This window comes from Ostrea edulis, chromosome 5 (genome assembly GCF_947568905.1).
Source record: "Ostrea edulis chromosome 5, xbOstEdul1.1, whole genome shotgun sequence".
NCBI classification, from domain to species: domain Eukaryota; kingdom Metazoa; phylum Mollusca; class Bivalvia; order Ostreida; family Ostreidae; genus Ostrea; species Ostrea edulis.
Genome location: NC_079168.1, coordinates 21,809,256 through 21,833,381, shown reverse-complemented (window position 1 = coordinate 21,833,381; position 24,126 = coordinate 21,809,256). Strand labels below are relative to the sequence as shown.

The 24,126-nt window shown below is 36.1% G+C and overlaps 1 protein-coding gene and 1 long non-coding RNA gene across 7 annotated transcripts in view; one reads left to right on the top strand and one right to left on the bottom strand.

The window, feature by feature from the left end:
• Window positions 1-1,909: 1,909 nt before the first annotated feature.
• LOC125652162 (myoglobin-like) overlaps window positions 1,910-24,126 on the bottom strand; it is a 67,063-nt gene continuing 44,846 nt past the window's right edge. For 4 of the 6 annotated variants that reach the window (XM_048881156.2, XM_048881157.2, XM_056164416.1 and 1 more), the window contains exons 2-4: window positions 19,870-20,202; window positions 5,342-5,573; window positions 1,910-2,470 (exon numbers count right to left, since the gene is read on the bottom strand). In XM_048881156.2, coding sequence (XP_048737113.1) covers window positions 2,318-2,470; window positions 5,342-5,573; window positions 19,870-20,090 — 606 coding nt within the window. In that variant the 5' untranslated portion in view covers window positions 20,091-20,202 and the 3' untranslated portion in view covers window positions 1,910-2,317. Of the gene's footprint in view, window positions 2,471-5,341; window positions 5,574-19,869; window positions 20,203-21,296; window positions 21,990-24,126 lie in introns of those variants that run through there. The other 2 variants (XM_048881159.2, XM_048881158.2) reach the window with 2 other exon arrangements.
• On the top strand, window positions 13,975-16,650 carry LOC130054481 (uncharacterized). Its single transcript, XR_008802789.1, has 2 exons — window positions 13,975-14,440; window positions 15,409-16,650. It is a non-coding gene; the product is annotated as an uncharacterized LOC130054481 (long non-coding RNA).

Here is a 24,126-nt window from a genome sequence, read left to right as displayed (position 1 = left end):
TTTTAACTAACTACAAATGAATTTAGATCTGTAAACCAAGAACACGAAAACCTCTCGCGATATCCTAGATCTATCATAGTACCTTCTACACTCACAAAGGTGGAAATCGGAAAAAGAATCAAGACAATTTAAAAAGAAAAAACTACTTAGATTCATTGGCTGTGATGAGAAAGTCACCAAAACTGTCGGGAATTTAACCAAGGACAACGAATCTGAAATTCGAAACCGAATGAAAAAGAGTAAACGTAAAATGATTTCTCCACTGCTCTTGGAAATCAAATGGATGAAAATGTGTTAAAGCGCCTCGTGTAAACAGATTTCAACATACATTTCCTTGCCAATTTTCGTTAACAAGTTTAATTTTCGTCTAGGATGGGTCATTATTCCATCTCTTAGAATAACTTTAATTTCGTTTTCAGAATTTTCTTATAATTTTTAAAGCTTCAATTGGAAGGAGGCTTCATCCATTCATGTTTGAATTAAAAAATACCAATGCTTGAAGTACATATGTAAAAGTTTTTCCATGTCGGCAATTTGAATCATAATGTTTTAAATGTTGTAAGAAAGCAAGAAATGAAATTTACATATACGTACAGTTCAAATGATGATGAATATTTAAAATAAAAAATCTTAATTAATCTTATATTATACAAATCTTTGTTTTCATTTTGTAAATATGTCTAATCTAGAACTTGCGCAGGAGAGAGAGAGAGAGAGAGAGAGAGAGAGAGAGAGAGAGAGAGAGAGAGAAAAGAGTCTATGATGTTACGTCAAAAAATAAATACTCGATAAAGTTTTTGAATATACACGTATAATAGTTTAATAACAATAAAAAAAATAAAAAAAAAATAAAAATAAAAAAAACCACATTAACGATTAAAAAAGGAAAGCCTTCTAAAACAAGTTTCATTCATAGGTATGAATGGAAATGTGTGTAAGTATATATTTATCGCACTTCTTTTTTTTTCCATGGCGTAGGAACACGAACACGCACAGCTGTCGGTAATGACGCTTCGGGAATGAATTAGATCATCTCAAAACTACAGTGATAGAAAGAGCGACAGAAATAAATAGAACAACTATAGTTGTGTAATTTGATATTTTCTCTATCAAACTCGTTAAAATGGTGATTTATTCGCTCGGCATGCCTCGCGTAAAAAAGCACCATTTCAGATCGTTAGATAGAGCCAATGTCGGAGAGAGAGAGAGAGAGAGAGAGAGAGAGAGAGAGAGAGAATCTTTAACCCCATCTAGTCGGGAGTTTTCATTACTGTTGAGAAATTGAGGCTTTTAAAGCATATATTGATTGTCCACCATTGTTGCATATAAAATTTTAAAACATAAATCGATTTGCGTTTTATGTAGCATTATACAATTTTATTTTATTGTATACCATAAAATACTGTGTGAAAAGGACTCGCTATAAACCGATTATTATTTAATATCTTCACACGCCTTCACGGTGCGGGCCAGATATTCTATAACAGATTCTGTTATTTATCAGCGCTCGCTTTTTAGTCCTCTGAAGGTCTCTCGTTCCAAAGAATATTATTTGATGATATTTATTGTTAGAATTCCTCTGGAAAAAGAAATCAATTTCTTGACATCCAAAATCTCATTGCCAACCTTTTGTTCAGACAGAGCCCGATGAAAAAATGGCGCATAGAATTCGAAAAGATGTAGAGTAGACTTAGAATGATTTTCCTTTGAAGAATAGAGAAAATATATGGTTCTAGAGCCCCATCTACACTGGGTGTAAATTCGTTTTGTGCAATCGATGTTCGCAAGGATCCATATACATATATCAACCGTCTGAAGAGCGCCAGATGTTCTTCATGTTTTCCAAATTTCGGCGTTTTTCTCATACATGTACATGTATCTAGAATATGTTTGAATATGACACATCGGAATAAATATTTCAATATTTTATTAGACATAAGTGATACGTTTTTAAAAATAAAAACATGGTAAGTTTGATTTGACAAATGAACTAACGGCACACTTTGACACTATGTCAAACGAGTACTTAATACTAGTACATGTACATTTTAAAACAAGTTACAAGGCATAATAAAGAGAACCAAACACAACACACATTTCCAAATGTTCAGCAGCTAAATCGCAGGAGACGACTCATTTCTACAATTATGTAGAAGGGAGTAAAGAAAACGATTCCCGGACTCATGTGATTATCCCACAACAGATGTCATCATCCACAATCACCTCATCGTTTTCCAAACGTCGTGTAGTCACGCAAATACCCGCCAAATGTTCATAGTTCAGTAAACCACACATGCTATGGACATACACGTGGTTCTCACGAGACCGAGTTGTTGGCAGGAGCTGTACTTGATTTGATTAAACTATCCAAGACGAACTTGATTGTTATTCTATATATTGTATCCATATTGTCACTATAACGATCTCCTAGAGTGATTTTCACGGATTCCAAGAATGGCTTCTCCATCTCCTACAACGATTCAGACAATTAAAGAACTATGTGATGTACCAACAATCCATTTCAGTGAATCTCGGTTCTCCCGCTTCTCAACTTATTTGATTTGTGCTTTTAAAAGAGGAAACATTTTACGAATACTCTTCTTGGAAAAGTTTGATGACTACTACATGCAACATTCAGATATTATTAATTTGTTGTATTAGGTGAATTGCTGACCTTGAACTTTAGGTCTCAAAATGATATTGCGATCCTTTAGTGGTAAACGCCACTTTGACATTTCATTGGTAAAATCATGTGCAATAGCATTTTAGATATCATTCGCAAATTATTTCTTACCATATCAAGTCATGACCTTAACCTGTAGACTTAAAAACATGCTTCTCAGTCAAGATACCCTTCATGTCAATTTCCATTGCTAAAGTTGAATTATTACCTGATATATCACTGAGAAACAATATGAACCACAAAACGAAAAAAAGGGCATCCTTATATACATGTATGTGAACCCTTTATGTAAAGTTTCATGCATTAATCGATTCAAATACTTCTATAACATACTATTAATAGATTTATAGAATTCACAGAATATCATGTAATTCTTGACGTAGTGTTAAGTGGATTCCATAACAATAAACGAGCATATTACATGGTGTAAATGATCAGACAATGACCGTGAGATATTACATATGTACATGTACAAGCTTCAGACAAACCGAGCCCCAAGGCTAAAATTAAAATATCTTTTGTTTCCCCTCACACGACTAACCCAATGAAATTTCGCCGACTGGACTATTGTTGAGACTAAACTAATTTGATGGTTTTTTTAATATTTTTCTGTAAGTTTCAATTTTATCCGATTCCGTTTCCATCAGATTATCCAGTGTTTGTTAGAAACAAAATGGCGGATCTATCAGGTGGAGGATTTGGCTCGATCAAAGTTTGGGATTTAATTTGGACTTTTGTGTTTAACGAGAAATTTTTGCAACTTTGCGCTACCATCTGTGTGTTTCTGTCATAGCAAAATTTGTATTTTACCACATGGGAAGACGTCTTGATGCAGAATGTTAAATAATTGAAGGACACTGGCACTGTATAAGTTCAAATAACCCTAAAGGAAACAAGAAGTCCATGGGCCACATCATTTATTTGAGTCACCTTGACTCCGCTGTTCTTCACACGATAGTTTTGGGGCTCCTGAATTTAGCCCTTCCTAATCCTAGGGTCCATGAACAAGAGGCCCATGGGCCACATCGCTCACCTGAGCAGCAGTTCCTAGCAATAAACAAGCATGAGCAAAACTATCATTATACAAGCAGCTTGGTTCAGAAAAAAAAACTTTTCGAAGATAACGACAAAAACTTCATTTATTATTAAACTTAATTATTAAACTTGGCTACAAATTCATCAATTATCATATGCCCTTGTAGACGGATATGGCTTTTTATATTAACAAATTTCATCTAAGGATGTTTTGTGCTAAGTCTGGTTCCCTATACATTTGCATGTAATTTTTTTTTATCCCTATTAAGGTCCCTTCCTAACCCCAGGGGTCATGGTTTCTACAAACTTGAATCTTCACTTTGTCAGGAAGCTTTCATGTAAATTTCAACTCTTCTGGTCCAGTGGTTCTTGAGAAGGTTTTTAAATGACCCCACCCTATTTTTGCGATTATCTATCCTTCATTTGAACAAACTTGAATCCCCTTCACCTAAGGATGATTTGTTCAAAGTTTGATTGAAATTGGCACAGTGTTTCTGAGGAAGAAGATTTTCTTTTATATCAGCATGAAAGGTGAAGATAACGAACAGTGATCAATCTCATAACTCCTATAAGCAATACAAAATAGATAGTTGGGCAAACACGGACCCCTGGACACACCAGAGGTGGGATCAGGTGCCTAAGAGGAGTAAGCATCCCCAGTCAACCGGTCACACCCGCCGTGAGCCTGAGCATGTAAAACATTGACCCCATATGTGGCCCCATCATACCCTCGGGAACCATGATCTGAACAAATTTGAATCTGCTATAAATTAGGAAGCTTTCACTTAAATCTTTACTCATATGGCCTGGTGGTTCTTGAGAGGATTTTTAAAGATTTTCCATATATATTCGCATGTAAAATTTGATCCCCTATTGTGGTCCCATCCTATTCCTAGGGGTGATGATTTTAACAAACTTGAATCTCCATTATGTAAATATGCTTTCATGTAAATTTCAGCTTTTCTGGCCCAGAGGTTCTTGAGAAGATTTTTAAATGGCCTCACCCTAATTTTGCATTTTTGTGATTATCTCCCCTTTAAAAGGAGCACGGCCCTTCATTTCAATAAACTTGAATCCCCTTCACCCAAGGATGATTTGTTCCAAGTTTGATTGAAATTTGCCCAGTGGTTCTGAAGATTGAAGATGAAAATGTGAAAAGTCTACGACGACAACGATGCCAAAACCAGACAACGGAAAGTTTTGATTTGAAAAGTTTACTTGAGCCTTCTGCTCAGGTGAGCTAAAACCCCTTGTAGTTTCTATTCAGCCAGTGCTTCAAACACGTGACAGATTTTCACATCTATAAATTAAGAGACCGCAAAAAAGCGCTGTTCATATCGATTTTGAATAACCAAAAGATTGTTGGATGTATTGTGTGAAAATGTGCGTATTGATTTATTAGTAGTGCTCCCGAACAACCAATTCGGAAATAAAATATATGAAATTCAGTGATGATTATTTTCATCGAACAATTTGTAAAGCTCTTTGATAGAGTTTTAAGGTTATCAGTAAAATCAAGTGGCGACATTTCTTTTAAACAGGCAATTCGATTGACAGTAAAACTACTTCCGTTGATATGAAAACCTAAATATATGTGACATGCATGTCCAGTCAGAGACTTACCCATATAAGTTCTGCTCGAAATCCAGGAAATTTTTGGTGACTTTGACCCGTGGCTTTGAGAACATCTAACACATAGTCCACATTGTCAATGTTGGATATAAGTTCATCTAGAGTTCCCATCACAGAGATAGCATGTTTCTCCACAAGTTCACTAACACGGATATCATCCTCTGATTTAAGATGTCGAAAGCGTTCAAACATGTTCCGTATATCTGTATTAGCCCTGAACATCCTGCAAAAACAAACGAAAATATTACCGTCAAATTCCACTTATGTTATTCTGATCATTCTACAGGACAAGAGATATAAGGAACTTGTCGACAGGTGCTTCCGGGTAAAAATACATGTATGACTCCACTCAGGTGTTCAGACAGACACGGTAAAACTGATCCCTCAAAGTCCAGTATGCTATATGCAGGCGTCACAATAATCCGTGCATGTACAAAAATGGCAATCAAGTACGGGAATTGTTGCCCCCCCCCCCCCCCCCCCCCCCCCCATGTTGTATCACAGTTTTGTAATTACATGCCGTACACTTGTTTCATCGCATCCTCGTGCCTTGATCAGATGTTTTCCTGGACTATATATACATGTATATGCAGGATTGTACTAGATCTATTAATAATATATAAAATTTGGATTTTAGATTCATATATCATTAAGAATTAAATTTCATGAAGCACAAATGCGCTTCGGTAAAGTATGCTGGTGTGAAACGCCGCAGTTCATACCCCGGTTTATTTTCAAACCTGAATTTTAATTCTTATATTTACAATCAACTTTCATTCCTGTCAGAATTCCCAGCCGTTAAATGAGACGGACTATATACATGTTATATGTATTCATACGCGCATTGTTTAGAATTGCAACGTATCCATGGGGAAGTGGATATCATTACAGTAGGCAGAAACATCAAAGGCAAAATCTTTGGAAATGTAAATATTTACAAATAAGTCTGCTTCATAGTTGATACTTGATAAAGGGCAAAGTAAGATAATTGATAGCATCTATAAATATTTAAAGTAAGGTGTTCCAAGTTTTGTGTTTATTTCAACGTCTTTGATCTCTACTCTAATAGAATTATATGTTTGTTCAAATAAAATATTGTCTACTGGTGTCGTTAGTCAGGGGTATACCCATAAAAAGAGTACCGCAAACGGTACATAATACGCCCGTGAAATGCTTACATAGGGTGTTTTTCTTGTGCTATAATTTGTATAACGTTGCTTCAAGTAGTATCAACCATCATGAGGCTGTGACAAACTTTCATATGAACAAAGGGTCTTAGATTAAAAATCGAGATTTCCTCAAAATGGACCAACTTCAACAACCTGTAATTTTTTCCAAAATGGAAGAAAATCAAAATCCTTCCCCAGATGCACATCTTCAATACCCATGAAAACACTCCACAAAATAAGATGGTCCTCACTTGAAAACTGTGGGAGGATTTGGGTGGACAAATTATGTACCCTCCATAGAATATTAATTTCCAAATAGACTAGGTTCAACAACCTGTAATTTTCTCAAAAATTGTAGAAAATAAAAATCCATCCCGCATGCACATTTTCAGTACCTATACAAACACTCCACAAAATAAGAAGGTCCTCACTTGAAAACTGTGGAAGGAGTAGGGCGGACAAATTATGTACCCTCCATAGAATATTGATTTCCAAATAGACTAAGTTCAACAACCTGTAATTTTCTCAAAAATTGTAGAAAATCACAATCCATCCCACATCCACATCTTCAATACCCATACAAACACTCCACAAAATAAGAAGGCTCTCACTTGAAAACTGTGGGAGGAGTAGGGCGGACAAATTATGTACCCTCCATATAATAATTATTTCCAAATAAAGGGGTAAAACTCCTGGAAAAAAGGTTGAAATGGATCAAAATTGCAGTATGATCTAGTGTGATCCACAAAGAAGCTACACAGCAAGTTTCAGCATGATATGTGAAAGGGAAATGAAATTATAAAGAGAAAACCCCGAACGGACGGACGGATGGACGGACGTACAGACATCGCTGTACCACAAGTCTAAAGACGGGCGTATAAAATTGAATGGGGGATCGAGGATCCGAATACATATACTTCTTCCATTGACACAAACTTTTTCAACCAAAAGAAGGGGGCGTAACCTAGTAATCCAAAGATACACTGCTTTGCGGAGTTTCTGAGAAATGCGCTGGAGTTTTATAATTTCTAAACCATAATGACTAATATCAGGCTTTAAGCAGGGAGGGATCTTTATCGTGCCACACCTGCTGTGACACGGGGCCTCGGTTTTTGCGGTCTCATTCGAAGGACCGCCCCATTTAGTCGCCTTTTACAAGTAAGGAATACTGAGGACCTATTCTGACCCGGATCCCGGGAGTGGGTGGGGGTGGGGGGGGGGGGGGTATTGAGGACCTATCCTAACCCGGATCTTCACGGGAATGTTAAACCGGTTACGGTGACTCAGTGGTGCAAATGTTCGTTTTGATGACCGAGTGACGAGCCCCGCTCGAACACTTAATATGTACCTGGGCCACGTCAAACCTATGATGTAAAAATAGAATGAACAAGTATTGACTGCTTCATCACTAAACGCTCGGCATTTTAAAAGTGAAAGACCCGAGTCTTTCGGATTATAACATAAAAACCGAGGTCCCTTGTTGCAGCAGATGTTGGCACGATAAAGAAATCTCACTGCTACAGTCCCGGGCTTCATGTATACAATGTAGGTATTGCTTTGTGGCGTCTCACTCACAGTTGCTGACGTCTCAATATAACTGAAAAATTCCGGGAATGACAAACGAAATAAACACATACAACTTTTTAAAAAAACCAAACCCACACAATTCAGTGCTCTATTGCACATGTAACTAGAATCGACTAAATTACGAATAGAAACCACAACACAGAAATATATTTTATTCATCGATTTCGAGTTTTTAGAATGTGAAACTTTCCATCCTGTACCTAAATAACCAAACAAAACACCGAGTGGAGCCCCGATAACATACAGATTATATTGCATGTCCTGGACTTAATCCATACAAAATGCTGAATACGGAAATTCATTTCAATGCAAATATTGATTGGTAATCTCTGGTGTGTAATTGATAAATCTGGGTCCTTTTCCTTGTGTGAATTACGGGATCCGCTGTGTTTGGATAATGGAATTCATTTATAGGGTGTTGATTTTTTTGTCCCGAGCAAGATGCTGAAGCGTTTGAATTAAACTAATTATAATTAGATTCGATTAGATATGCCAATTGAAAGGCATTCGTAATCTCGTGTCTCTTAGCTATTCATGGTGATTAGCTTATTGACTTTTCATATGTATGAACCGTATATTGGTCCCTTAAATTACGCCATCTGTCAAAAACGCAATTTGTGATAAACTGTTAGATTACTGTCACCAGAAGTGCGGATCAATATTTCATAAGCATGTCACAAAGCAATGTGAAAAAGTGAATATCCCGCCTGTCAAGAACTTGACTCAGTTAAGTCCCTTCGATTTCTTAAAAACCAGCGTTTTATTGATTGGATTCTACATTCCTAACGGATGTCCTACTTAGTGAATACATAATTTCGATTGGTCCGCGACATGTTACAAGAGAAAGAGCGACAAATTACCAGCCTTGATGATCGTTTTGCATATATGTGTTAAAATTCCCAATTAAAGTCTTGGCAATACATCCCAGTATATTGATGTGTACCTGTCGGGGGGGTGGGGGGGGGGGGGGGGTAAGACAAACCAAAGAGCTACGGATCCAACCCCCCCCCCTTTTTTTTTTTTACGGTTGTGGTCTTACTGCATCGCCGTCTCAATAACTTAATATCAAAACATTCTTAACATATTTTTCCACTACATTTGTGTTCAACCTTCATTAAAGCCCCGTGCAAACCGAAAACTCACAGCTTCTAATAATTTCGTTTATTGACTTCTAGATTTTGGTTGCCAGTGAAAACGAACCCCGTCAATTTCCACACGCGTATTCCTGAAACAATACTGTTTATGCGAACTTATATCCCCACAAATAATTTAATATTTTGGATAAAATCAAAACAGAATTGTGCAAATAGGTTTGAATATTGAATTCACGGCTTTCATTAGTCTGGGCTCCGTCCTTGCTAATCCGTTTTTACACTTCACTATCGAAAACGTAGTGGCGAGAACCACACTAGGCTTTCCTAACATATCAGGATTGATTTTTCAATACTCAATAATTTACGTCTAAAGGAATTATAATGTTTTTCTTTATTTTATAGGAAGCATTCGTATGTCTGATGACTTAAGACCAAATACATACATATTTTTGGAATTATCAATATGTAAATATTCAACGGGATTCGATTTTACTGGTAAACTAATACTGTAAAAGTGATTATTTACGGGGGGGGGGGGGGTGTTGGGGGGGGGGGGGGTTTACACAAATTACGCGGTCACGTAATAAGCGCGTAAATCCCTCCCCCCCCCCCCACGTGTATAGTTATAAATATTTGATATATTATTTTCAGTTACCGCTTATTTTCCCCACGCGTAATGTTGGACAAGGAAAAATGTGTACTTCACCCCCAAAGTAAATAACCACTCTTACAGTATGGCTATGTCAACAAACAAAATTGAGGCTGTGGGTTTTCGGATCGCATGCGGATTTACTGAGTGTTTGAAGGTGTGTTTGAACACAAGTGTAGTGGGAAAATATGCTACGATTTTTTTTTATATCAAGATCTCTACCATACGCAAAAAAAAAAAAAAAAAAAAAAAAAAAAAAAATGCACCGTAAATATGGACGGTTTTTATAATGGGTATATCTGTAGCTCCCTGGTACGCTCAATTCCCCGGAAGAGCTACGGTCCTGCAGCTAATTGATGTGTTAAACTGTGGGTAGTGGTAGTGACCCTAACTTGGTCATACAAGGTTAACCCTTTAACAAAAGTTAACACCTGTAGAAACAATAAAATGTATATAATCTAATGGATACATGTAGTTATATGATATAAAGTTTTTTTATTTATCTATTTCCTGTGTTTGTTCAATTATAGATTCCAAACATAACATATATTATGAAACACCCTGTATATATATAAAATAAATAAATAAACTGGTAAACTACAAATTTGTTTCTAAAACAATATTTTAAAGCATTTTTCTGACATGTGTATATTTCAAAGTATGAGGTAAGTTCGTAACATGAATCTGCACTGTGTATATATAATGATACTTTCGCAGAAATGTTTCGGTGATTCTCTTTGTCACCTTATGGCATGTAACTGATTTCATAATCTTACCCCCAATTTTCATTATTTCTTATCATTTACTTTGGGTGAAAATTAACAAAACGTACACTTCACTAATTCACTTAAGAAGAAAAAAAGTTAATTAACACCAAATCTTGGGTGAAGCTATTGTTCTAGTTGTGAAAAAGCTTTCTTCCAAAGAGATGTTTGATGGTTAGCTTGCTAGCCATACAGCTGCTGCCAAGAAGTGGTTCTAACAGACAATCAAACACCACACCATCCATTCTGATTTTGTGTGTTCTTAGAATATATGTGCCTTTTCTTTTCAATCAGTCACGTGCAATGAGTCCATTCACTGGCTGGTGAAGATGTCAGATAGTTTAAATTTGTATGCATATAGAAATAGGAAACTGTCTTGGAGAGATGTTGAACTGAGCCTTGAGTGTACATCAGGTAAACTCACAATCCATGTCCAAAGTTTTCTACTCGTTATTTTAGCAATATATTGATTACAAGCATTGGCCAAAAATACAGTAGTTCCATTCTCTAAAACATTAAAGTTTCGCAAAAAAGAAAAATCCTACTACATGAGCCATTCCATAATTATTTTTCATTTCAGATAAAAATGAAGATGATCCACATGGCGGGCCAACAGCCACTCAATAATTAAAATGATAACGATTTTCGTTCATCAACGTTTCTCTCATAAGAGATAATGTAACTGGACATTTTACGAATAATATGAGGCTATTTATTGCCGGAGTACTACGAATTTAACAATCAAATTAGCTGCAAACGTATTCTTTTTTGTCAGTATGATGTAACATCAACATTTTAGTATTATTTCACTGGATGCAATAGGAAATAGTCACGCATGGGCCCAGTTCCTCGGTGTGAGTAAGCTGCTCATCTGTTTTCTATCTCACAGTGTCTTTCAAAATCTGTTTATTTTCTTATCAAAAATACTATTATTTACCTTGACTTGTTTTCACTGCCATGCTGTAAATAAAATTTACTGAGTCATGATATAAATTTTATTTTTAAGTTGTAAAATTTTGTATTTACAACTACCCAAACATTAAAATTTACAATATGTCATTACCGCCGATTGTGTTAAGATATGGGGATTATTTCGTTGCATAATTTATTAATGTCGGTTTTGTGTCAATAATAATAAGCCTCCCAACACGCTACCACATCTCTCAATGTTGAAAAATAGAATCTATGTACATGTAGCTATTATGAGCGTCTCTTATCTACCAAAAAAGGCCCAGTTTTCCTCTTGAATATAATCATCAAATATGCATTAAACCTCGCCAATCAATCAAATCTTCAAATTGAATAAAACGGTTTCCTTGTCACCCCACTAAATTTTCTGCCGCCATATCGATATTCACGTTGTGTAATATAAGCGAAACAATCTCTTCCTCACGGAGAGGAAAGCTGTCTGCCAACAACATTACATGGAAACATCTTTAAATTATCATTTGTTCTTATCCGAAGAGGCATTTTTATTCAAACTGCCTCCTCATAGTTGAAATCACTCTACTGCACTTTACCCCCAAAAAAATCTTCTACAACGAAATTTCCATGATTTCAAAAATACGTCGTTCAAGAGATCAAAACTTCGATCAACACCAAATTGGGTGGTTTTTCATCGATAATCGAGCTTCAGTATATGGCATCATATTTATATATATAATGAGAACCACAATGTATTCATAGTTACTACACTCTACAGTACAACAGTCCATTTCAACTAATCACACCGCGCATGTGCAACTCATGACACAGTGTACAGCAGTGCATTTATACTCATCCCACAGTGTACAAGAGTGCATTTATACTTATCACACAGTGTACAACAGTCCATTTCAACTAATCACACCGTGCATGTACAACAGTGCATTTATATTCATCACAGTGTACAACAGTGCATTTATACTTATCACACAATGTACAGCAGTGCATTTATACTCATCACACAGTGTACAACAGTGCATTTATACTCATCACACAGTGTACAACAGTGCATTTATACCAGCGATTTTTTTCCTTATATAACTGGTACCGATAAACGGTACCATTCCCAATGCCAAAAACCATTGATTTTTCCCAATTTTGAGACTAAAAATTCCCAATTTACATGCCGAAAAATAGACCGGCCGCTGGCATCGTAATATTTACTTAGTCTGAAACGTTGTACAAGTTAACTAAAACTTCCGGTATTAAATCGAAAGTACAGATCATGACAGTGAGCGCGTTTTGTAGAGCTACATGTACGACAATTCTAAAACGAGCCTACGACAATTCCTTATGTCTCACAACAGCAAATATTAGCGTAAAAAAGTTTGTAAAGAGATGACTTTTTTCTTTTCTTTTAGTTGAAATCATATGCCGATACTTTGGTAGAAAATTCCCAATTTGTTCGATTTTGATGCTATTTTTCCCAATTGAATGGGTACCGGTACCAGTACCAGTGGGTAGAAAAAAATCGCTGTATACTCATCACACAGTGTACAACAGTGCATTTATACTCATCACACAGTGTACAACAGTGCATTTATACTCATCACACAGTGTACAACAGTGCAATTATACTCATCACACAGTGTACAACAGTGCATTTATATTCATCACAGTGTACAACAGTGCATTTATACTTATCACACAATGTACAGCAGTGCATTTATACTCATCACACAGTGTACAACAGTGCATTTATACACATCACACAGTGTACAACAGTGCATTTATACTCATCACACAGTGTACAACAGTGCATTTATACTCATCACACAGTGTACAACAGTGCATTTATACTCATCACACAGTGTACAACAGTGCATTTATACTCATCACACAGTGTACAACAGTGCAATTATACTCATCACACAGTGTACAACAGTGCATTTATATTCATCACAGTGTACAACAGTGCATTTATACTCATCACACAGTGTATGTACAACAGTACATTTATACTTATCAGTTATCACAGTGTACAACAGTGCATTTATACTCATCACACAGTGTACAACAGTGCATTTATACTCATCACACAGTGTACAACAGTGCATTTATACTCATCACACAGTGTAGAACAGTGCATTTATATTCATCACACAGTGTACAACAGTGCATTTATACTCATCACACAGTGTAAAACTGTGCATTTATATTCATCACAGTGTACAACAGTGCATTTATATTCATCACACAGTGTACAACAGTGCATTTATGTTCATCACAGTGTACAACAGTACATTTATACTTATCAGTTATCACACAGTGTACAACAGTGCATTTATACTCATCACACAAAGTACAACAGTGTAGTCATACTATCCGCACCGTTCATGTACACTAATACCTAAATACTAATCACACCGTATATGTACTACATTGCAGACGCACTCTCCACACCATATATGTATAACACTTAAACAGTGCATTCACACTAATCACGCCGTACACGTATAGTAATGTATTCATACATAATGTATACATACTCTCCATACGGTATAGGTACAATAATGCATTCAAACACTACAATAATGCATTCATACACATCTTACACATGTGCAATTTAATCAACCACGACTCAGTTTCCTTTGAATACCAAATGACATATAGCACAATGGATGTGAATGATAATCATTATTCTGTGCGTACATGTAAGAGTATTCGAATAGGTATTTAGGGTACACTGCAGGTCACGTGATTATTTGGTCTAAATAATGAGACCAGGCTCCGCGCTAAGTTATAGAAGGGGCATTAGTGAAAAAGTGAAGCTTAGATAAAGAGTGAGCTCGTGTAAAGTTTATGGCCCCGGAGTCTGAAGTCACCGCTGACCTCACTATGTGGTAGGTATGCTGTATAGTGTGTGCAAGTGCAATTTTATGGCTGAAGCCATTATTGGTGTTTCTATTTTTTACACGTTGGTAATCAAAATGTATGTTTGTTGTAAAAGTTTATGTGTGTTATATTAGTGTGAACGAAATAAGGAAGCATCTAACTGCATTGAATATCCGGTAACTTTTAAGACTAACATAGTTCACGATCGTTGACTACATTTGTTTGTTTTCCGTCCCTTTGAGAATTTTTTACACACACTGAGACGTCACCAGCTGTAGGTGAAATACCACAAATTTAGACCTATGCTTAGCGCCCATGGCCGTACTAAGCAGTGAGTGTTTTTGTTTTACGTTACAACGCCGGTCGCAGCATGGGACCTCTGTTTTCAAGGTCATATCCGAAAGACCCGTGACTCTCACTTCTGAATGCCGATCATTTGGCGAAGAAGGAATCACTACCTCTGTTTATGTCTTACGCGGCTATGACACGAGCAGGATTCATGACCTCCCGGTTACAAAGCGAACACTCTTCCAATGAGCTACCGGTTCGTTAAATACATGCACGTTTGATATGTATTTAAGATTGTGCACATTTTGTCGTTATATGAGGTTCGGGGGGCACTCTACTGCTCCTCTTCAGCGGGTTAAAGGCATGCGCATCTGTTATAAAACTGACCCACCAGTCCGACACTGAAACCTTCCGATAACGACAACGTACTAGATATGCCGAAATCAGCTACTAAATAAAACAATATTCAGTAACTGTCCATTCACAAGGACTTCTCTCACGCGTAACAATAGATGAATTATATATTAAACTGCAATGCAATTAAGAATATTTTACAACAGGTAATCATTTGCCTGTGTCTGTATGCGAGTCTAACGTTAAAATTTCAGAATGGTATGAACTTGGAATTTTGCCCGCGAGATACATGTAATACTCAAAACGATTAGCTTCGTTTATCTTGATTTTACAGGGTTGGGCAGTGCCTCAGAACCCTCCTAACTTTTGGCACTCAATTTAGGAATGATATCCTGCATGTATAGACTGAGAGATGTTCACCCAAAGCTGAAAGAGGTGCTACATGATTGGATGAATTCAAGAATGAAATAACTTTTAATTGAAATACTGGAAGTGCTTAAATCAATTGTCGAAATGAGAAAGTATTGCACAAAATTATCATAGTTGGGATCATGTGTTGAAAATGAGAGGTGTAATCCACTGCAAATTACTGCATGCTGTTAAGAACCACAAACATAGCCTATAAATACAATGGAACCCTGTATATGTGTGTGGTTTTTAATATCAACGCTTGGAATGCACTTTCAAATAACAGTGGATATTTGTCTAAAACTATTATAGTGAATTAGTGAAAGGCCCAAAGGATGGTATTGAATTCTATGGGAAACGAATTGGTACTCTTTTCCCATTATGCATCCTTTCAAAATCCTTGGACCCGCCACCGGTACACTTACATTAAGGTACATGTACATGCATTAACTTACACAACGATACGCTCAAAACTTCTATATATGTGCATGTGAACTAGATGAATTCATCGATCATTAGTTATTGATACATATGACCTCATTTGATTCAAACGTCTAGAGTATCCATGTGTGTTATGCCCTATTTTGGAAAAGTGTATGATTTTCATATTGCTTGGGAGCATTTAATAGTAACTTTTTATTTACAATTTCTAGAACAGAGCTGGTTAGAATTGTGTTTTAGGATATATAAACTGTGAATTTTGTAGTCAAAACACTTTGCAGAATTACATTGGATATTACATTACTGGGGACTGAACTTAACTGAGTTGTGTATTTCATTCTTCGAAGGCGCTATAAAATGGGGTATCCTTGCATGTAAATTCCACTCAGCAGTGAACAAATAACACACACTATTCTATAAATATTGATTACAGTAAGTTTAAATTGAAGTTTTTCATTGATATATTTTATTGTAATTAAAATGTTAAATTTCTGAATTGTGTTATTGATATCAGCAGGCATTTTGGGTACATGTAATTCTGATGCTTCAAATATAACATGTATGCTATAGTACAGAGTGTATATTTAGCGTGTTTTGTGGGTTTTAATCAAAATCTGACTCTGAGAGTTTGCATAAACGTGTTGCATGTCAGCAAAAACTAAAAAAAAAAAAAAAAAAAAAAAAAAAAAAAATAAACATTAAAAAATTGAAAATTAAAAACAAAAAACTTCGCGCCAGTATGAACCTTTCTTTTTTTTTTTTTTTTTGTTTTTTTTTTTGCTGCACATAGAATACATGTACATGTATATGTATACTAACAAAATTAGAATGGTATATCTGTAATTTCATTCTACCTGTACGTTGGTTAGAGATACAAATTATCGTGAACTTAGGGATGGCAGTCCCTTCCTAAACCCTAGTCATAGCAGGCTTATTCCTTGTCAATCGATTAATTGTAGCCAACTGCCAAAGGAACAACTTCTAATAGAGAAGGTGCCTACTCCCCCGTTTAGCGATTTTCTGCTGCTGTGCAGGTTTCTCGAGAGACCAGAGAATCTGTCACTCGATGGTAACTAAGGAGTAGTCACATATTAAAAGTGCACAATATACGAGGAAATTACATGCATCTGCATACACCGAATAATTCGGTATATTGGCCATTTGTTTGGGGGTGGGGTGTGGGATAGTCGAAATTTTACTTTAAAGGGTTATTAGTTGATTTACATGAAAATCTGAACAGGGAATAAAAAGAGCCTCTAATTATTTATGTGTAACTAAACAACGTACCAAATTTATTTTAGCAGACAGTACCTATTTACTATTCATTATTTATCTCCTTTTTTATTTGCTCTCTACAGGAAATTATTGATTTAATAGTAAGCGACAGGTTTTACACCAGTAAAAAGGTTACTTTCATTTCTACAATCTCTACAAAATGGAACAGTTAATAGAAGAGAGCGTTTAAAACAGGAATCTGTCAAATGAACACGCCCAGGTGTTGGAACGGCATTTTCTACACCTTTAAGACAGCATTGAATATGCTATTTACTATCCGTGCATGCTTCAAAGATCGGCATCTTTATATATTCATCATACAAAACACCCGTTTATCGTACATTCTACTTTGTCAAAATGTCTGCAATTTTTTTTTTAAGAAGACATGAACTACAATTACGCGCATTAGACGCTAATGGGTTTCTGCCAGTGTTCTGCGAGTGTCTGATGACCTTGTTTATACATGTTGTTCAAGGTCTCCCCAGGGAAACAACTAGCCAATGTCTAGCGTTAAGCGAGGGAAAACTCGCTAATGTTCCTATAGGTATATCAGGTTTGAATAGGATCATCAAATGTAATTCTAAATCCCTTTCCGCTATATAAACTATAAAAACAATTGCGATTTCACAAATCTACAATGTACTTTCAGTTTCCTGAGCATTACCAATCTGTACATGTAAGTATATACGTGTGATGGTTTCTCAGGTTTTTACATGTATAATCTGTACATGTAAGTATATACGTGTGATGGTTTCTCGGGTTTTTACGTGTACAATCTGTATACATGTAAGTATATACGTGTGATGGTTTCTCGGGTTTTTACGTGTATAATCTGTACATGTAAGTATATACGTGTGATGGTTTCTCGGGTTTTTACGTGTATTGCATGTTAGAATATGTTGTGCACATACTACAAACGCGAAAATGGTCCTCACCCCCCCCCCCCCCCCTCCCCCTTCTCCCCACATATTTCGTGCAACCCGTATGGAAGTCCTTTGATAATATTCAGTTTGCGTTGAAATTAACACAGTGTGGGTAAACATAAGGAAGCCCCCCCCCCCCCCCCCCCCAATTAAAAGTCTTCAATTCATGATGAAATGTATTGCGTTTAAAAATCTTTTAAAAGTTGATGTCTTAATTCTGCATTATTAAGATTTATTTTCACACACAAATGATACATGATTATATATATATATATATATATATATATATATATATATATATATATATATATACACATGTATATAACTTTTGAATTGAGGCACACAGCTCGATCCATGACGTCAGTACTAGGACTGCACGGAATATGTACTACTCTGATTAAAATCATGTTACAATCAATGATTTTTTTTCTAAGAATTAAATATTAAGTGTAATGACTGATATATGACATGCTTGTCACTGATTTTATTCCAGTCTTCCTTGTGTGATTTTTGTTTTTTGCATGCAATAAAGAGTCACGATATACACATGTAACTCATTACGTTAAAATCTTATTAAAATCACAACCATTCCTCGTCCTTGACTTCTCTATAGTAATATCAGGTTGTCTTTAAAATACCATACCTGATTCAATTATATATTTCTTAATTATCTTTTTTTATCAATATTTTCGATAACATGCAAAGTGTAATAGTTTGATTTTTTTCCCTCTACCCTGAAATTACATGTGTAAATCAACGCCAGCACATTATTTCACGCTGTAGACAAAAATATTTAAAACGGTCAAAATTATAACGGCCATGTATTCAAAGTAGGTGTGGCGATGTAGTCGATCAAGCTACATGTAAGTAAGGTTCCAATGAACCGAACTCTTACTTATACCGAATCAGTATTTCTGACGTCATCTAAAATGTATTTTCTTTTGTGTATCATATTGATAGATTCATGTAGATGGATTCGATACTTGAAAATCAAATTTCGTGTGGATCAACCTACATCATACAGCTCGACATGAATACTGCATGTACGGAGTGGGATATCTCAACATGTAATAGGTTCTTTTAAACCACATTTAGACTTAGGTGCAACATGTGTTTCCTGATGGGATGTGGTATATTCCAAATCATGCCATAAAAAGTGTTAATATGAGAATACATTGATTTGACCATTAGGAATACCCACTACATAGAGTTATTCATTTCTGTAAATTTCGATTAATCTCCGAACATCCTCAATGTAGGTTCAGATGGAAATGAATTTCCGTCGCCTTCACAACCAAATTACAGTAATTACTGCATGTATAGTACTGGGGGTCGACGAATGGTTAATGAACACTGGACCTCACGAACTGAGAATTGATGTCCACATGCAACAGAGGACTTCATAAATATGTATTGGTGACATTAATTAATTAAGAAACATCATTAACAACAGTTGAAGGTGTTCTCAGATAATTCAGCTTTGAAGTGCAAATCAACACGCATTACCTTTCCACGACTTGAGCACATGAGCAATAAAATCAAGTGTGTGCGTGAATATATATATACAAAGGATCTTTCTTTAATATTTAATTGAAATCATTTGTGGTACTAGATCTACACATTTCCCCCCTTTTGTTTTCTGTTTCATAAGCCGCTGTTAACAGGTGCGCACTGCCTTTACCCAACACACAGTACAGTACGTCGTCAGCACATGAATGGAGGAAATACCGCCATCATTCTAGGCTTACCTGATAAACATTTCCACTCCTGTATCTGCCATGCATCTTTTAATTCCTTTCCATGATTTTTTTAGTTTGAACACCTGTCTTGCATCGAGCGGAAGTCGTGAATCTGTTGGTGCGGGGGGCGCTGGGTCGGGAAGCGCATCCGCCATGATTTCATCGATGTTCGTCAGCGATCCAGCCTTCGTGGTTTCATCGCCCTCTGTCGACGATAGTCTACATCCCATAATTATATTTCTCTCAATTCAGTGACGTAGTACACGGGATGATCAATAATCTCCGTACAGAAACTGCTAGGCAATGAAGACTGTTGACATAATCATTTATTCTGCTTTGTCTCTGGAAATAGTTATGTAAAATTTCTTATCATGCAATTTATTTAATAGAAACATCTATGTGCATTCTGAAAATGGAAGATACAAGCATATATTCTCAAAATTATTTATGTACGCAGTGGCGATGTAAACAAATGGGGTCGGAAACAGTAAGATACATGTACGACAATTAAGTACTTGTTGATACAATACGACGGAAGACACAATGAATGCAAACAATGTCGGAGTTCTAAGGAAATAAGCTCACGCCATGCACTGAATCATACACAGATAAATAGCCTATAATCTTGTATAAGTTTCAATTGCGTTTTCTTCTAGATAAAGAAATCGTCTCCGTGGTGGTTCTCGTTGAAAATATTCTTTCCAAAAACAAACGAACAAACAAAAACACCAGCCGTTACACTAGTATTTTCTAACACAATTAAGACTTCAAAATCCACCAGAGATTTATGTAGCAAGCAGTTAATTTTTGTTTGTTTGTATGACAAGTTTTTAACATAAACAGGATTATCGATACATCTATTGTAGATGTGTAACTTTTTGTTTCTGAACGAGTGTTCACTGTAATATTACAATCTATACCAGAAAATCATCAACTTTACTATCTAAGGATCAAGAGGACTATATATATTGCCCTGTCTACTAATACTGCGAGATTTATTCCTCTTTAGCCGTGTACACTTAGAGCGCAGCGCTGTCTTAATGGTTCGTCATACAGGAGTCGTTAAATGGTGACTATTTTCTGCAGCACCCCACACATTTCTCACTCGAATGTACATGTAAACTGTACATCTCCTACATTTTTGTAACTTTCTCACAGAACCAATTTTCACGAAGCGCGTGTGATATTTCCCTACAGTTAAAGATAACGTTGTCACGTAATCGCTGGCTTACTCGCAGAACTACATAAAGTGTAAGTTTGCAGATATCATGCTATTCAAGAAATTACGCAAAGTTTACTGCAATTCTGTTCGTTTCTGGTCCCCTTGAAATAACATGACCAGCGGATTTCACATTAATCATAATACGTACCTGTCTTTGACTTGAAAAAAAAATCCCAAATACTAGTAACTAAGAATACACAATTTTTACACTTACAAATCCTTTTGGAGACGTGCAAATAAAATAGCCTAGGTATGTGAAATATTCAGGCCACTGACTTCCAATTAAACTGACTCTCGTTCAGTTCGACCCATCCTATATTCAACAAAACTTCCTTCTTGAAAGATGTTAACTACCTTTCTGATTTTTTGAGATGATCCAGATAAAATTCATGACTAGGCTGTCACTTCTTTATTGGCATTCAGAAGCAATGTGCCTTAACACTATATAACTGCACAACGAAGAACGAGAAATTAAAGTTTTCCTTTTCATAACAAGTTGACACTATGGATAGTGTCCTTGTCTGAACTGTACTTTGCTAAATACAGGAAATAAAAAAAAAAATACGGACAAATTTCAACTAGAGTATCATCAAAATATTCCCATTGTACAGAAGCTGAATATGGTAATCTGTAAGTAATGGACAATATCCGACACAGAAGTACATATAATTAGTACGCTCAAAGACCATCATTCGGCATCCAAATGAGCTAGATAATGCATTCACCATTACCATATAGACAATTCCGGTGTGTGTAATTTTGCTCGGTTTTGTAACTATCACTGTATGAGAAGACAGTACAGACCACGGCTGTGCCCTGGAGGCTATTTGAATGTTGTGGCACAGGTGCAGCAACTGACAGTGCACAGTATTGAAAATAATGACCTCTGTAACAGACGTAGTGGTATTCTGCACAGATTTCGTTTGAGTGATACGCTACCTGAATACATTGGCGGGTTTATCAGGGGCGTGAAAGTATAATTCCCCATCCTAAAATATGAATAAATGAAACTTAGAACTGCTTCTTTGCCTTTAAGACTCCCACCAGAGTTCCATGGGCTGTTTGCATTTCACCCCCACCCCCACCCCCCGCAAATCTGTGACGATAACACCTAACTTGCATATCGTTCACATTGGCTGAACATTTCCCTATACCCAAGGCATGAGGTATTCTGCATTCCCACTACTATGGTGGCATATTCTGCCACCCCCCCCCCCCCCTTACATGCAGATGAAATTTGTCAACACTCAAGAAAAGTATGCTAACACATCTACATGCGAAATAATCAGTTGGTATAGACTTAGAGAATTTTATTTTAATGCCAGTATCTGACATCATACATGAAAGATGCAACATATATATATCGACAGGCGATCATTAAGCCGACACGCAACAAAATTATGTCGTCATGCGAGTTAATTATGTCGACATGCGATTTAATTATGTCGACATGCGATTTAATTAAGTCAACATACGAATTAATTAAGTCGACATGCGACATAATGATGTCGAAATGCGAGTTATTTATTGTGTGTTATATCAAAATCAGATCAGTATATTAACTATCATCTTGCATGTACACATATTTATCTTGTTTATCTTGCATGTTAGCATACACTTCTTGGATGTTGACATAATTTATCTTGCATGTGGGGTGGGGGGGGGGGGGGGGGGGGGGGGGGGGGGGGGAGAAATGTGCTACCATAGCCCCCTAAAACAAGTTATTTTCTATAGATGAACTTAATTATGCTGACATACAGTTTATTTGTGTTATAACATGCAATCTAATTATGTTGACAATTTGACATGCAATATTTTGTTTATAGGAAGACATTTTTTAAATACAGATATTTAAAGTGTGGAGTGCCTGTGTGTCAACACAAATACTAGTAAGTTGAATGTCACACATTGGCAATACTATTTTTTTCTTTCTTTTCTAATTCATATCCAACCATATTTTTCCTGGATGTCAACAGTCTATAGAAAATAACTTGTTTAAGGGACAGAAGTATGGCATGATAGTAAGCAGTCCATATCCACACATGCCGTACAATTACACTCTCACTACCATATTCAGTAACGTTCCGATCTGGACGAATTTCAAAACATTGAATACATAAAAATTTGTCAATATGCTACTTCTAAAACTATTTTAAAGCAGTATACACTGTATTATTGAACACCATCCTCTCAAATTCATTTAAACCCAATCATTTTATTGTTGATTTTTTTGTTGTTGTTGTTGGGTTTTTTGTGGGGGGTTTTTGTCAAAGATTTATAGATTACATAATTTTTAAAAATACGCTCTTGGTGTATTTGGGGGGTCGATAGCATGCGATAAGACAACAGTATCATACCCCTTTACAAATTCAACTCCTGTCTGTAAAAATCTATTTTGGGGGGTATATCGATTCCTGAAAGATCTGGAGAAGCCTCATTTTTGTGAATGCCAACTGCAGAGAAACCATGATGAAATCTATTCGTTGCTTCTTTTCTGTAGTAACTAATACGCTAGATCAATTCCGTTAAGTCTTCACAATTAATAACAAATGCTAAAATCATTGATGTTCCTCTTCTAAGATTTGCAATCGAGCAAGTGATTTCCTGAATCTACTTTTCTGTGAATATTTCGTGAAAACTGGGTAATTGCAATTGATATTTTATATGCAAGCTATATGTGATGAATTTCCCTCACCACCACATCCAGTACAAATAGCATCATCAGTGACGAGTCTTAATAAACATAGGGAGAATTACTGCAGTATAGTCGCGCAGTGCACGTGATTACGTACGCCTGTTGGGTGGATTTTTAAACAGGAAGACTTCAAATTTCTTCACATTTCTTAGAATTTGAAGCTGGTAGATATATACCGAAATATTCTCGATATTATGCCTTTTGCAAATCTGTAGTAGAATATCTAGGACTGTACTACAAAGTGTATATAAAGATATAATAGACAAAAGCATTATTCAATAATTTGCTGCACATTTACCAGCTTTAACGTAGTTAAAGAAAATCATTGCAAAGCATTTTGCAACCCTAA